At 40.7% G+C, this 17458-nt stretch overlaps 1 protein-coding gene across 1 annotated transcript in view; it reads right to left on the bottom strand.

The window, feature by feature from the left end:
• Positions 1-2059: 2059 nt before the first annotated feature.
• The window catches only part of SLC2A9 (solute carrier family 2 member 9), a 166456-nt gene continuing 151057 nt past the window's right edge, over positions 2060-17458 (bottom strand). The window contains exon 11 of the mRNA XM_034772535.1: positions 2060-6632. Within this exon, the coding sequence (XP_034628426.1) occupies positions 6375-6632 (258 nt within the window). The 3' untranslated portion in view covers positions 2060-6374. The remainder of the gene's footprint in view (positions 6633-17458) is intronic.

The raw sequence follows: 17458 nt of genomic DNA, 5'->3' as shown, positions 1-17458 counted from the left end.
TCTGGATCACTGCCTTTGTACTCCCTGACAACACACACATTCTCTCTTATTCAGCCAAGACAATATTGTTAACTCATTATTTTATCTAAAGTGATTACTGGTTCAATACTGAATGTGGACCCCTATCCCTGGACCCCCCTTTCTGGTCCTGAGGGCCATACCTCTACTCTCTCCATTTATATCCCATCCTCAAAATATACTTCTGGGAGACTAGTAAACCATAATCTCAAAACAAAATGAAGCCCAAGTAACTCTTAAAATGTGTTCAGCAGGTGTGTGACCTCACAAACTTACTGTTATAACCAACCTTATCCTTCTCTCCCTCAAGCCTGCCCCCACTGAATTTGCCAATGCATTCTGTAATCTCTTCTGGGCAGGGACTTCAGCTTTAAATTGTATGGACTTATTGTACAGTTTGTCTCCTCTTAAGTACTGATCCAAAGTCTATTGATTTCAATAGAAAACTCCCATTGACTTCAATGGGCTTTGGAGCAAGGCGTCAAATGATTTGCTATCAGCTGTTTAAAATACAAAGCCATTCTTGAAAGAACGTTGCTTAAGCAAACTAGTTGTATAAATTTCTTGTCAATCAAATCTAATCCATTACGTTTACCTCTTATCAACATCTACCCTAGTCCAGAGGCTCTCAAACTGTGGTCTGCGAGCTCCATTCAGCTGGTCCACCGATAGTTCCCTCTAAGGTCCGCACCTGGGTGGCCGCACCTGAGAGAATGAAGGGCCACCCACATAATTAGTGGAGCCGCGGCTCCAATTAGTCGCCTGGACCCTGGCGAAGACACACATGTAAGGAGAGGTGGGGAATATGGAGTAGGTGAGAAGGGGTGGTGGGGTGAGAAGAGTGGGTGAGGAGAATTTGGGATGTGCAGGGCTGCGGCGGCCAGAGAAAGAGGCGACTTTTCCCAGCTCCAGGGCTGCGGCTGCCGGGGAGAGACCCCCCTCCTTCCCAGCGTCAGCTCTGTGGCTGCTGTGGCGGGGGTGAGACCCCCCCCTCCTTCCCAGTCCCAGCTCGGGGGGCTGCTGCGGCGGGGGAGAGAGGGCACATGCATCGCATTAGAAAGGTAAGAGTACTGATATTAAAATATGAGTTGTGTGCATTTGTACAACAAAAAAACAATTTTTTTAATATAGCGCTTTTATCCAAAGCGCTTTACAATAGTTTAGCTAATAGTACAAACAACATTTGGAAAGATCATTAAGTGGTCCATCAAGACCCTCAGCAATTTTCAAGTGGTCCGTGAAAAAATAAGTTTGAGAACCACTGCCCTAGTCTTTCCCTAGTCCTTTTAATTTAACTCGTTTGAAGTAAAAGTATGTCCAAATGTCCTGCATCCCTGCAAAGAGAATTAGAGATGGACGCAAAATGGAATCTCATATCTGAATACTGCCTTTGGAATCCAGTGAGTTTGGATTCACAACTGTGGTTCTACATCTGCTTTGTTTTGGGACTAAATTAAATCCAAAACCTGTAGAGAACCTGTTTTCTGAGGCTAACCGAAAGACAAACTAAGATGGTGGAAATCCCACAAAAACATTAATTTTATCCACTTTCCATTGTGCAGAATGGTAGGGCAAAATAGCTGTTGGTATAATTCAGCCAAGTTGTGATAACTGTTTTTTGTGTATGAAAGAGCACATGTTATGATAACTATGCTGAATTTAAAGTTTTTGCATTTAATTCTCAAGACAAAATAGGGCAACATTTATAGTATTAAATATATTTTCCACTAGAATACGGATCCTTTAAATGAAAATTGGCTTCAGAATTTTAAGTGTGACATTTCAGAATTTAATTTTTTGCAAATTTGAGATCTAAAATTTTTGCATATCTTTGGAAAAAATAGCCATTTAATTGAATTTCATAGAAAGAAGAACTCTAACAGCCACAAAATTGCCTAAAACAAATGACAATTTCTGTGCAAAAATCTTCAGAAAAATGCTTACCCAAGTCACATCTTTATTCTTTGAACATGTATCTTCTACTAATGTATAGATTTATATTTTTAATTCTAATCTAAACATGTATTTATTGAGACTAAAAGTAGTGAAATCTCCATCATTCTGATTTGAGAAGCATATTGTAGCAAAGTATTCTGTCAATATACAAACAGGTCAAAAAATTATTTGTTTTCTTCCCAAGACCTCTGACCTCACCAGCTATGGAGTTTGAAAAATAACTTCACTATCCAGGCCTGACTGTATACAGAAGATTTTAATGATTAATCACATGAAAACTCAGGTGGGTTTTACAACTGAAAACTGAGTAATGATACCTTACATTCAACTTTGGATAATCTCACATTATTTTCCAGAAATGAAACAGAACCAGGCATTTTGTTGGTTTAACTCTTATACTTTATCTGGCTCTCATCATATATAGATTTCACTGATCAGTCACACACTTGCAATCCACTTTTAATATGCTTTAAAAACAAAGACACATAGTCCAGCATTTTCCCATTCTTAATTCTGAATATAGCAAAACAGAAGCACAAGTGGAACATTCATTGACAAATGTACAGGTTTGGCTGTAGACAGTTTAATATACCAAAATAGAAAAAACAGTGAAAAACTGTCACCATATTACATTCTATCCTTTGATCATTGACGTTATAGCACCATAAGAAGGGGGAAAATGTTGCTACGCAATACTTGAGAACAACTCAAAACCACCCTTGGGGTTGGAGATGAGGGAGTTATGCAAATCTTGGGTGTTCCCAGAAACCAAGCTTGAATATACTATAACCACATCCCCTAGACAGTGATTGGAATGTTTGAACTAATTCTCTGATGCTGACATTTTCACTCTGTATTGCTCTTACAGAAAGATTTGGAGCAAATCAACAGGTATCTAACTGCACCTCCACAGCTCCCCATCCTACAAGCCCAGAAGGCCCTAAACTCAGCAGAATTGATGTGATTCAGCTCTGAGGAGACAGGACATGGGGGTACACAAAGGGATTTGCACTCCTTATGTGCCTTGGAGACTTTTCTCTGATGCCTCTCTCTGCAGCAGCAGATGTGTGCACGTCTAGGTTGTGGCAAGAGAGGGGCCAATGGAGCCCTATGTCCTGGCACCTTCACATAGAGAGGATGTAGGAGCCCTAGTTGCTAGTACTATAAAAGCCCCTTAGTTTTGAAGGGAGCTTCCACCTGACCCCCTCTGATTCTGTCCAAGCTTCATTTACGCATGCTTTGTATGCATGGCAGGAGAAGGGTGAACGACATTTGGGTCTTAAAAAGGTGCTGAAAGAACCTGCATAGCCGAGCTCAAAATGAGAGTGCTAGCAGTTGTATTTAATTATTTAAGGGTTAAACCTTGCTTCAGAAGTTCAGTAAAACTGATATCAGGATGCCAACACAGTGTTAATTTATCAAATGTCAACATTATCAATGATTAATGCCTATCAAGTGCTTAGAAGATGAGCAGCACAAAGTATTAATTTTAATAATAATTAAGAGCCTAATTATGACAACCTAACTCAAGTGGAGTAGTACCTTACTCTGAGAGCAACCCCAACTTGTGATCTAAAGTACCCCTCAAGTTGAATAAAAGGGCTTGATTCTCCCACCAGATATCTATCAGCCAGAGAAGGAAGGCCTCTGTGCTTGAACTGGGATTTTAAATGTTAGTATTGTTCACCAACCCAGCAGCACAGGGTTTGGTGGGTTTTTTGTTTTGTTTTTTGTTTTTTAAACCCATGTAGCAAAAAACAAAAACCCAAGAAATAAAGACAAATAAAACCACACACAGGCTGCACACAAAAGCTATGCAGCTTCAAGTACTTTCTTTAAGGAAACATATCTGTGTAGTTTTTCCCCCCTAAAGATTTGATTAGCCCTAACATATGATTCTCCATCAGCACAATCCTGATTCATTATGTTTTGCTGCTAAAGAAAAGTGTAGTCTGATTATACATTGGAGTAACGCCACTGATGTCAGTAGCTACCCAGTGTATAACCTGGTATCCATTCTTTCCTATTACCCAGCAATGAAATTGCTCTGTTGGGTAATTAAGTTCTAGAAATGGTTAATGTGTAGTATGTATACAAATCACAGTATATCGCATTTAGAGAAATAAGGTGGGTGAGGTAATATCTTTTATTGAATCAACTTCTATTGGTGAGAGACAAGTTTTTGAGTTTACACAGAGCTCTTCTTCAAGTCTGGGAAATGTGCTCAGTGTTACAGCTAAATACAAGGTGGAACAGATTGTTTAGCATAAGTAGTTAACACCTATTTCAAGGGCTCATTCAAGTGAAGTATCCAGTTAACATGTCTTCAGTCATGGGGGGGAAGGATCTGAGGGGGGACTATAGATTATTGATTCCCCCCCCCCCCCTTTCTTTCCTTCTCCTATAACTGGACAGGTGGTAACTGGCCACCTCACCTTGAATAGTCCCTTGAAATATATGTTAACTACTTATGCTAAACAATCTGTTCCACCTTGTATTTAGCAGTGACACTCTAGGTATGTCTACATTGCAATCAGACACCTGCGGCTGGTGTGTGCCATCTGACTCCGGCTCATGGGGCTTGGACTAAGAGGCTGTTTAATTGCGATGTGGATGTTTGAGCTCAGGTTGCAGTCCGAGCTCTGGGACCCTCTCACCTCACAGGGCCCTAGAGATCAGGCTCCAGCCTGAGGCCAAACGTCTACACTGCAGTTAACCAGCCCCATAGCCTGAGCCCAAGTTAGCTACCATGGACCAACTGCAGTGCCCTCTGAGTACATTGCCCAGACCTGCAGACAGACTCTGTGTAAATTGGAAAGGTCGTTTCTCTCTCCCCGCAACAGAAGTTGGTCTAATAAAAGCCATTACCTCACTCACCTTGTCTCTCAAATATCCTGGATCCAAAATGGCTAAAACAACACAGCATATGGTATAGATTATTTGGCAACAACAACTTATTTTAGGTTATGATTAAAAACGTATTAGGTTAAAACCTGAAAAAAACAAAGCAAACATCCAAGAACAATTTTTTAAAAATAAAATATACACATAAAATTTACAATTTTAGCATTGTGCAAAATAGCCCATAGAGAAACATGGCTCACCCTCAAAGATTGCACATACTCATTGGGGACTTATCCCCAGGACTGCTAAGTACTTTGGATTTATATAAAAATAATATAAAATGATGGGATTTATTATTTTATTCAGAAAGTGCTTATCCCTATAGTACCTAGGTACTTAAGGAATTCAAGGAAAACAATTGAAAAATATTAAAGTGAGCCATTACTTGCCTAAAAAACACTAAGAATCAGGAAGAGTAAACATCACAAACCAGAAACCCCTGCTATTTTTCTGTCATGAAATTAAATGGACATTGGGTAACATTTTTAAAAGCACCTAAAAGACTAGGAGCCTAAGCCCTATTTTCAAAACTGATGTAGGCACTTCAGAGCGTTAGTCCCATAGGCCTTCAGTGAGACTTTGGCTCCTAAATCACTTTTGAAAATAGAACTTGTGCTTTTAAAAAAATGTTACTAGTGTTAAAGTCTGGACAGCTCAATATTTGATTATTGTTTCTTCTACTGTACCTATCTCCCCAGAGCCCCACTATTCAGAATATGAATTCAGAATATGTGGAGTTTGTTTTCAGAACAAATGCTTCACTGTTATTTGCTTTAAACAATAGAAATGCAGTGCAAGCAATCCAGCGCTCTTGCCAGTATTTGTGGGATGGAGGGAGAAAGCACGTCAGTAATTATGGAAATAAACTGCAGTTTCCATCTTCTGGATACAGTGGGAGCAAGGGAGGCTCTTAGGAGGAACAACAGCTAAAATTAAAAATGAAGATGGAAAAGATACCATGATAGTGTCCCTTTCATGTTGCAGTACAATTTTAATAGCATGTTGGGAAAAGCTGAGAAATAAAACTTGCCTCTCCTTCTCTTCACAGCCACTGACTCGCACCCAATCTCTGCCACGAGCATATAGGTCCACCCATGCAAGCTGGCATGCAGCTGCTGCTTTTAGCTGAATGCTGATCAGCCAGTCCTTGCTCAGGATCCCTCCACGCAGTTCCCATTGCTAATCCAGAGTCCCTCTCCTAGTCCTGATCCCATCCCCCTCTAGCCACCTGATGATCCTCCCCACAGGTTTCCTGGAAACTCTGGGTCTTGTTCCCATCAGATGTCTGTCTCTCACATATCAGCTTCCCCCCAGAACCTTCCCAGCTGCCACTGATTTACCCTATGCCCATATTCCCCTGAGTTTAAAAAAAAACAAAAAACAACCACATACACAGGGGTATTAATAACACAAATACAGAACTGCTAGAATTATCACATGCTTTCCAAATCAGCAGAGCATATGGGTTTTTTTTCCATAAAAAGAACACTGAATTCTTAGAATATACTGTTTTTAGTTTCACCATTCTCCAGTGTCGAAGAGAAGTTATGTTCTTGTTCTTCACTTGGTTTAGTTTCTGATGAAAACTGGCTCATCTCCCGCCCTTCTAAAGTCACTTTATTCCTTTTGGCAAATGCCTGGCTGATTTCATTAATGGTCTTATTTTTTGTTTCGGGCAGGACAAAAAACAGGTAAGTAGCTCCAGCAAGGCAGACAACAGCAAACACCAGGAAACAAAATGTCTGCAGTCCAGCCTGTGAACAGAAAACAAATGAAACCAGCATTACAAATACTAGAGAGGCAAGAATCTTATGAATAAAAGTAATGCTTGGGAATTGTTTGAAAAACAGTACTTTAAACATACAGAACAGCAGCCTGGGTGAATTGCATTTATATTGGGAGACCTGGAGCAATTTTTTTATAAAGTACAATAATAGGCAGCATTAATTGCACACCAGCAGAACAAGTCATTACAAGTTTAAACATGCTAATTTTTCAGTTACTTCATGAGGAAGGGAGGGTATAACGAGGTTCCTCCAATCTTCTCCAGGGCTCTTACTTAAGGGCTAGATCAGGAGCTCAGAGGATCACAGGGTTGCAATCGAGGTGCTCCTGAGGCATGTTGCACTCTAAAGTTGCAGAGTCACTCACATGACTTTATGGGACCTGAGGTTGCTCACCACCTCTGAAAATCAGGCCAGTTACTTAGGTGCCTAAATATGGATTTAAACATCTAGGTTTGAAGATGCTGGCAAATATTTTTAGTAGCACCCCATTGTACTTAAGTTAGCACAATATTAAGAATCTGTCACAGCCCCCAGGGAGCTGAATTAAAGTTTTGAGATTATAAAGCCAAACAGATTTTTTCCCCCTGTTTCTAAAGTTATAGGAGTATATTATATAGGAAAAGATGTTACAATAAGATCTACTTTCCTCATTTCAAGGAGTAACAAAGATCAATGATCTGTAATACAATCCACATTTACATGCTTCAGATTTTACTGTTGCAAATGCTCTACTGTACCAAAAAAAGTGATCAATAGTTTATCATGAAAACTCTAGTCAGATTGTAGGACTTGCATATTATCAAAATGACAGATAACTATACTGCTGTTTATTACATGACCTTTGTTAGATTACCCAAGTTTTTATAACACAATTTTTCAAAATGTTCTGTAGTATTTGAGTCACAATATTGCAAGGTACAGTTTCTTTAAACTGGGAACACAGACTGACATTCTGGCCCCATTGAAACTGCCATTGACTTCAGTGGGGCCAGGATATCAATTGGAGTTTTGAAACATCTCCCTTCTCTGTTTTTATGTAACTTCATACACTCAAAAAAGATGTGTATGGTACCCAGAACAAATCTGTGACTTATTTTTATTCGCAGGACAAAATTTAGAACTAAGCATTGGATGCAGACCTAATAAAAGAATAGCTTTGCAGATTTTCCATGACATCTGACATGCGATCATGAGTAAAGAATACAAGGGGAACTAGACATTACTTACACACACACTTTTCTAAGACAGAGGTTGCTAGAAGGCAAGTTGTATAGAAGATAAACAAAGACTGCTTGAAGCAGGGGGACTGGCTCCTCAATCTCCCACCTCCCCGATTGATACCCTAGTTGCCAGACTTCAGAGTCATTCTCACTCTCCCTGGCCTAGTGATGTATTTAGTCACATAGAACAGCTTCAACAGGAGAAATAGAGGGAACCCCATCTCAGAATATCCCGTAGTTCAGTAGTTAGAACACTCTCCCAAGAGGATTTGAACAGGGAGCTCCCACCTTTCTCCTCTGCTGAGAGGGTGGAAATAAAGTCTTCCACATCCCAGGTGAGTGCTCTAATCACTAGACTAAAAGTTGTAAGGTGGGCACCTCCTTCAGCTGTTTTGTGGGGAGTGAGGTAGGTGCCTAACTCATTCTCAATACAGTTGACTTAGACGCCTAAGCCAAGTGACTCCAGGAGGGGGTTCCAGATCACAGGCAGAGAGAGACAGACTTCTCTGCAAACTTGGTCTTAGGTGCCTATCTCCTTCAGAGGGGTGGGGCTTAGCATGCACCCATCTTGTCAGCGTCTCCCATTGGCTGCCTTGAGCAGCTCTCTGCCTAGCCTGCTGGCTTTTGTGGATCACATTATATGGTATCTATTCCTCCCCATTCATTGTATAGAGAGCCTAGCCTAACTAAGGCTCATGGATCACCGTGTGGTTCCAGTGATTCTTCTATGCACCTAAAAGTTAAGCATTGTGAAGCTCAGTGTCACTTTGCCTAAGTCTCATTTGTGTATCTGGGCCCAAGCCACTACCCTTTCCTCATTCAAATTCTGCTGAAAAACTCATCTCTGCTGTGAAGCCTACAAGAAGTGAGCTAAGATTTGTGTATATACACACACATACACATTTACAATTGCTCAATAAGTATACAAGAACTGATGAGAATTTCACACAATCTTTCCCCAACCTTATAGTATAGTCCTTCCCTCATTTGTTGCCCCACATCTACATTCTAGAATGCAAGCTCTTTGGGGAGTGGGGCATGTGTTTGTACTATGCCTAACACTATTTTACATGTCCCATTCAGTTACCATCACCTAAATAATGGGTGTCACAACTGATGCAAAACAAGACTCTCTCTGGTGAAGGCTAAGTCCAATACAAGAGATTTCTTACAATGTCATTTTTAATATTGTGGCTGAATTACCAATTTAGCTAGTCACAATGTTTCCATGGATAATTTATCATCTGGCCTTGCCCTTTTATTCACTTCTGTAACGCAAGGAAAGCTGGAAAGCACATCCTCTGATATACTGAATAAGGCCCCCTGAATACATCAGCAATTTTCTCTCCCAAAATAAATTAAATCCCAGCAGCCCAGTACTCCTGAAAACCCAGCAATAATAAGAGCATGTACACGTGCAATGGGGGAAAATGTTCTGGTAGGGAAGCAGATCTGGCTTTCAAGCTTATGAACAGACAGAAACAAATGGATTTAATAGTTATGAAAAATAACTTCACAATGTCTCCATAAGTTATCCTGTCAGATCGAGAATTGTAATTCTGAATTGGAGTTTTCAGCATTTGGAATCGTTTAATAAGGTTGCAGTTTTGTATTTGTCACAGCACCAGGTGGCCGGCTGATGCAGAATGAAGTAGGGGCTGTCTAGCATGGAAACCGGCATGACTAGAACAGGAATAAGGGCCAGCTGGAGCAGTGAGATGAAGCTACTGGCAATGAGAGAGCTTCCAGCCAGGTAGTAATGTGGAGTAGATTGGACAGGCTGCTTCTTTTAGGAGCCAGGATGACCTGGATGGGTCTTTGCCTGTGGATTGGTTGAACCCTGGTTGAATGGCATAGGGCCTATTACAAGACCTGCAGGTAATTGCCTTTGATGACTCATCACACTCTCTGGCTCAAGGATGATTCATCATGTTTAAGCAGGCTGGGTCTCAGAGGTAACTCAGGAATAGGCTGGCTCAGACTCCGAAGGATCACATAATTTACTCACCTGCCATCCTCTTTTAAATCTCTCCATAAAACATACCTTTGCCATTGTGGCTACAAACTAATAATGTGTTGCGTTGATTAGGCTGGCAACCAAATACTTGTGACTAATTTATACAAATGCACCTCTTGCTACTGCTACCTTGTTCTCTGACCTTTATGCCTGCCTTTGTTTATTCACCTGTTGTGTCTTGTTTAAATCCTAGATTCTGAGCTCTCTGGGGAAGAGAGACTGGCTTTGTACTATTTGTTTGCACAAGGCCTAGTACAATGGCGCCTTGATCCCTGACTGGAAACATTCGGCATTTCTGCAGCAGTAATAATGAAGTGTACTATCCTTATGGTTACATTTAATCATAATGGTTCTTTAAAACTAGCTGATCCTTTATGAAACACGGGCTATATGAGAATAATAATGTATCTCTTATGTAATAACTTGGCATTAAAAAAATTCTTATTTAAACATCATGACAACAAAAACCATTAAAAGCTCCTCTGATACTGCTAGAAGCTATACTTAGCATATGATAATAGTATATCAAGAGGGAACTGAGTCCATTAAAGGGAGTTACACTACTCCTCTCAAGGATAAACCATTGCTAGACTCTGCACTTTCATGGAAAACATTTGGCAGAATATATTTCGCATACACCATTGTATAAAGCAGGGGTCAAATTCTGAAATCTTTATGTAGGAAAACTCCCAGTGGGGATGTCAGGACTTGGCCCTAACTTTGTTTAATTAATTTCAGAATTGCATCACATTGTTGACTCATATTCAATTTGTGATCTACTATAAACCCCCCATCCCTTTCAGCAGTACTGCTGCCTTAGCCAGTTATTCCCCATTTTGTAAATTTACATTTGATTTTTTCCTTCTTAAGTGTAGTACTTTGTAATTGCCTTTATTGAACTTCATCTTGTTGAATTCAGATAAGTTCTCCAATTTGTCAAGCTCATTTTGAATTCTAATGCTGTCCTCCAAAGTGCTAGCAACCACTCTCAGCTTGGCCTCATCTGCAAATTTATAAGTGGACTCTCCACTCCATTACCATTATCTAAGTCATTAATGAAAATATAGACATGTATCCGACCAAGGACTGACCTCTGTGGGACCTCACTAGATATGTCCGCAAACCACTGATAACTCTTTGTGTATGGTTTTCTAATCAGTTTTGCACCCATCTTAAAGTTATTTCATCTAGAACATTTCCCTAGTTTGTGTATGAAAATGTCCCATGGGACTGCATCAAAAGCCTTACTAAAAATCAAGATATATCATGGCTACAGCTTCCCTCCCCATTATCCGCTAAGTACTTACAAATTGATTGTTTAATAATTAGTTCTAGTATCTTTCCAGGTATCAAATTTAGGCTTTGATTCTCCAGGTCCTCTTTGTTCCCCTTTTTAAAAACAGGTACTGTGTTTGCCCTTCTCCAGTCCTCTGGGACCTCAACTGGCTTCAACCTTCTTGATGTAATATGTTTTTAGCTCTCCCTCCCCATTAAATAGAGGACCTACACTTTCCTCCTCCTCCTTTTTATAGAGCCTCTTCTTATTGCCTTTTATGTTCCTTGCTAGATGTCTTAGAGTTTGATTTTTTCCCTACATGTCTGTGCTATTCTTTGTGTCGCATAGTAAGGGACAACTAGATTTAGTCTGACCTCCTGTATATCACAAGGCACCAACATTGCCCAGCACCTGCACACTAAATCCAACAACCAAAATTAGACCACAGTATTTCAGTCCACAGGAGATTAGACTATTATCTGCCACAGGCAGAAAATAGGTGGGACTGAGGTACAATAGTGCATTTCCCTAATGGTAGGGAAATTGAGATATACCCAGATAATCCTGGCAATTTCCATACACCCATATGCTGCAGAGGAAGGCAACTGCCCTGCCACCCCAGCAACTGCCAATCTGAGCTGGGGGAAAATTCCTTCCTGACCCCACATCTGGTGATCAGTTAGACCTTGAGCATGTGAGCAAGAACCAGCCAGGCAAGCACCTGAGAGAGAGAATGCTTGTTGCCACCTCAGAGCCCTGACCCACAATGTCCCAACTGCAGCCGTGGCCATCTCTGATATTTCAGAGGCAGGAGATTAAAAAATACCCACCCCTCCCAGAATACATTGGTGAAAAATAAAATCTCTTTGTGATCCCGGCCACTGGCTAGCTGAAACCTTGAACCATGAGCATGAGGAATATAAAACAAAGTGGAAGTGAGCTGTTGAGCCCTGCCTCCTACCATCACAAGCTGCCCCGTCATTGGTGCCAGAGGGAGGATACTGGTCTTGCTGGACCAATGCACTCTTTGGGCCTGGAAAATCATGGCAAATCTTATGTGACTGTTATGTGAAGCAAAAGATAAGATAATATATAGATAAAGTATGAGTAGATGGCTGCTACAGGAAAGATGTTGATAGATCAGACAAAGGATAATGGGCTGGGTCTTTATCCCGTTGAAATTACCTATATTCTCCTCTTATTTGTATGTGCATTTGTGGTGTTTATAGGAATGAATCCCACCTCTGTAATTTAATTTCCCTGATGTCTCTAATCTCCCTTCCTTGTATTGTATTTGTATCACTGGCTCCTTGCTAGATATGGCCCCATATCCAGGGAGTGCTGTTTAGCTGCAATTATTTAGGAGTCAAATCCCAAGATCTTTTGCTCAGTTAGACTTCAGTGGGAATTTGCGTGAGTAAAAAGTGAGCATGAGCCTCAGTTTGCCTCCTTGATTTCAATGAGAATCACAGATACTCAGCACTGCTCTGGATTTGGCCTCATAGATTTTACCCTATAGCTTTTTATTCACATGAATACTCTCACTGATTGATGTCAATAAAGTTTACATGCCTGAAAAAAGGTTTGTAGGAGTGGAGCAGGTTTAACAATAGGAGGGAGTGGCACAGAAGACCACCTTATGTACATTCTACTTATTGAAAAAAAAATTTGGGGGGAAAAAAGGAATATATCTTCATTTGATGTAATTATTTTAAACATTTAAAGCAGATACTGGCTTAAGTATATTCATCACACTGTGTTGAAAAAATTGAGTTCTTGTAAAAAAAATGTTCGCTCCAGTTGCAGAAAATCAAACTCCCTCCTTCCTCCGAAACCAAACTTTTTGGCTGAAAAACCCAACAAAACCAAAAAATTAATTTTTCAGGTTTAAAATTGAGAAAAGACGACACTTTAAGGTGAAAAATTTAATTTGCTCAAAATTTTCAGCCAGCCCTATTGCTTGTTTCTGGAAGTCTGAAGATGATCTGTTTTCCTCTATATTTTCTGCAACTGACTAAGATCTGACTAAGAGCAGAAAAATGGAAATCTAGGGGACTCTGTTCATCATATAGGTAGGGTGGGCATTAAGGGGCCCATTCTGACTGCCCCGATCTTCAATTGAAGTGAACAGCAGTTGAGCACACTCAAATGCCTCCGAGGATTAAGTCCAAGATGTGCTAAGTGGCGAAACAAGAATTAGATGCTGATTTGCAACTGTGTAATTTATATGCATTTGGATGAAAATGCAGTGTACCTTCTCAACAGGATAAAAGATTCAAAAATGTTCCAAGCCTGTGTAGGGTTATTAGTGTGTGCACAGATAGAAAGTATAGGCATTACCTTTCCCCCACCCAATCAAATGCTAAAGACGCTGAGTACTGATTTTTGCCATTACCAAAAATCATTTCTTTCAAATTGCAGCATCCACCCACATGGAGCAAGTATTAGAGAGCTCATTTTCAAATCAAGAAAAGTTAAATGAGTTGAAAAAAAATCTAGTATTAAAATAAATGTTGTTATGATTCTTGTATGTGCTAAATCTGTTTAGATTAATAGGTTACATTCTGTAAGTACCATAGCCTGGAAAAATGTGAAATTAGTTGAGTACAGTCCCTTGCTGGATCATTTAATAATGTGTCAATTGATTCCTTATTCAGTCCATCTTGCTGTAGGGTTCAGTTGCTAAGTGGTGGTGTGATAATTGTAAAGAGGATAAAGCTACCGCTTGGCAGCAGGTATTCTCAGAAACAGACAGGAGAGTAAGTGAATGAATTCTCCTTGGAGAGGTGTTGAAGAAACCTGAGCTTTTGAAACAGTCATAACTATAATGGGAAAAGTAACAGCCCTCTTGTGTACAATACTATAAAATCCCTCCTGGCCAGAGACACCAAAATCCTTTTACCTGTAAAGGGTTAAGAAGCTCAGGTAACCTGGCTGACACCTGACCCAAAGGACCAATAAGGGGACAAGATACTTTCAAATCTTGGTGGGGGGGGGGGAGGCTTTTGTTTGTGCCCTTTGTTTTGGGGGTTGTTCGCTCTTGGGACTAAGAGGGACCAGACATCAATCCATGCTCTCCAAATCTTCTGAATAAGTCTCTCATATTTCAAACTTGTAAGTAACAGCCAGGCAAGGCGTGTTAGGTTTATCTTTGTTTTCTCAACTTGTAAATGTTCCTTTTGCTAGAGTGTTTACCTCTGTTTGCTGTAACTTTGAACCTAAGGCTAGAGGGGGTTCCTCTGGGCTCTTTGAATCTGATAACTCTGTAAAGTTATTTTCCATCCTGATTTTAACCTTTCTTTCTTTAATTAAAAGCCTTCTTTTTAAGAACCTGATTGATTTTTCCTTGTTTTAAGATCCAAGGGGATTGGGTCGGTATTCACCAGGGAATTGGTGGAGGAGTCTCTCAAGGCTACCCAGAGAGGGAAAGGTTTTTTTTGGGGGGGAAAGACAGAGTTTCCCAAATAACTCATAAATCATTCGGGTGGTGGCAGCAAAAGCAAATCTAAACTGGTAGTTAAGCTTAGAGGTTTTCATGCAGGTCCCCACCTCTGTACCCTAAAGTTCAGAGTGGGGAGGGAACCTTGACACAGGCCTTTTAAAATCTTCTCATTTGGAAAAAGAAACTTTAATTATCTTGCTCTGTGATGTTGACCTGATGTTTTTTTACTGCATTGTGAGCCTTTTTGAGATTATTCTCTATGGAAATGTAATCCAAAACCAAACTAAGATGTATTTAGTATTTTTTTTATTTGTACCTGATCTGCCATCTCTAGAATAGCAGCAGTGTTTCATAATTATCTGATTACCCCATTACTTGTTTGGGGAATTTTACCTGCAGACTGTTGCCTTCTCTTCATTTTCTTAATCTGCTGTTAATTTACTGGGGCAAAATTAATGACATTTAATAAAGACCCCATGTACTCTGATATTTAAATTCACAGATTCCAAGGCCAAAACAGACCACTCTGATCATATAATCTGACCTCTTGTATAACATAGGCCTTAGAACTTTCCTGCTATGATTCCAAGAGCAACTCTTTTAGAAAAACATCCAATCTGGATTTTAAAATGGCCAGCGATGGAGAATCTATAATGACCCTTGGTAAATTGTTTCAATGGTTAATTATTCTCACTGTTAAAAATCTACAACTTATTTCTAGTCTGATTTTGTCTAGCTTAAACTTCCAGCCATTGGAATACATTATACCTTTCTCTGCTAAACTGAAGAGACCATTATCAAATATTTGTTCCCCATGTAGGTACTGATAAACTGATCAAGGTAGCCCTTAACCTTCTCCTTTTAAGCTAAACAGAATGCGCTTATTGAGTCTATCATTACTATATAAGTAAGGCTGCATGTCTGTCAGAGGTCACGGAAGTCACAGATTCCGTGACTTTCCGTGAATTTTGCATCGGCCAGTGTGGTGGGCAGCCCCTGGGCCAGCAGCAGCAGCAGCTTGGGTGTGTGAGGGGGCTCAGGCTGGGGTGCGGGACGGTGTTTACCTTGAGGGGGGCTCCCCGGAAGCAGCTGGCATGTCCCTGCAGCTCCTCCTAGGCAGAGGGGTCAGGGGGCTTTGCGTGCTGCCTCTGCATGCAGGCACCACCCTGCAGCTCCCATTGGCTGTGGTTCCTGGCCAATGGGAGCTGCAGAGCGGGTGCTCATGATGGGGGCAGCGCTTGGAGCTGCAGGGACATGCCGGCAGCTTCTGGGAAAATGCACAGAGCCAGGTAGGGAGCCTACCAGCCCCGGCAACCCTCCTACCCTGGCATGAACGTGGGTCCCAGGTCGCATGCCGCCACATTCTCCCCTCTCCCCCCCCGCCCCAGCACCAGTGGGGGTCCTGGGCTGCCACTCGCCAGCCCGTCCCCACCACCAGCGGAGGTCCCAGGCCACGCGCCACTACCCACCCCACCCCCAGCACCAGCAGGGGTCCAGGGTTGCGTGCTGCTGCCTGTCCACCCCCCGTCTCAGCATGGTCTCAGGCCACCCTCCCCAGCACCCCCGGCCCAAGTTTTAGTTAGGAGTATATAGTACAAGTAATGGACAGGTCACAGGTCGTGAATTTTTGTTTACTGCCTGTGATCTGTCCATGACTTTTACTAAAAATACCCATGACTAAAATGTAGCCTTAATTATAGGGCATGCTTTCTAATCCTTAATCATTCTTGTGGCTCGTCTCTGAATCCTCTCCAATTTATCAACAGCCTTCTTGAATTGTGGATATCTGAACTGGACACAGTATCCAGACGTAGTTGTACCAGTGCCAAATACAGGTGTAAAATAACCTCTCTACTCCTACTTCAGATTCCCCAGTTTATGCATTCCCAGAATCACATTAGCTCTTTTAACCAGAGTGTCATACTGGAAGCTTATGTTCCTCTGATTATTCATCACAACCCCCAAGTCTTTTTCTTTTGCTTCCCACAAAGTCCCCCATCCTGTAAGTATGATCTTCATTCTTTATTCCTATGGGCATACATTTACAATTAGCCATATTAAAAATGTCTATTGCTTGCTTGAACCCAGCTTACCAACAGATCCAGATTGCTCTGTATCAGTAACCTGCCCTCTTCATTACTTACCACTCCCCAAATTTTAGTGTCACCTGAAAACTTTATCAGTAATAATTTTAAGTTTTCATCCAAGTCATTGATACAAATGTTAAATAAGATAGGCCAAGAACTGATCCCCATGGGACCCAACTAGAAACATGATTCCCCATTTACAATTACATTTTGAGATTTATCTCCTCCCTGTCCCTTTGCTTCCCTTATCGATTTTCTACAATTCCTAGCTTCTGGTTTTTATATTCATTACTATCTACCTTTCTTTTGTTTTTATTTATATATATAACTCCCTTTACCTCCCCTCTAAACCAAGTTAGACTTTTAACCAATATGACCTTCTTCCTTGATTGTGAGTTTTGGGTGTTCTTAATCAATTCCCAATTTTCATTCTTATTTTTCTGATTAAATTCTGTAGCAAGGCCCTTTGTTTTCTGAAAAATCCATTGGACTATATTAGACATTCAGCATCAGTTCCTGAATTTACTGAATTAAATATGAAAGTGAATAGCACCATCAATGGATTTTAGTTTACTCTGCTCCCTAAATTTGCAGTTTTCAATGTCACAGATTTTTGACATTGCATATCTGCATTTTAGAAATTGCCATGAGGGCAATTTAGAGGTTATGATAATTGACTAGGGATGAACTGGAGTTTCTGGCACATGAGAAGATATATGATGAGATCTGATAAGCACATTGATTGGATGTT

The sequence above is a fragment of the Trachemys scripta genome, chromosome 5 (assembly GCF_013100865.1).
Source record: "Trachemys scripta elegans isolate TJP31775 chromosome 5, CAS_Tse_1.0, whole genome shotgun sequence".
In the NCBI taxonomy this organism is placed as follows: domain Eukaryota; kingdom Metazoa; phylum Chordata; order Testudines; family Emydidae; genus Trachemys; species Trachemys scripta.
The sequence above is the reverse complement of the archived record's forward strand: the minus strand, read 5'-3'. Positions and strand labels throughout refer to the sequence as shown.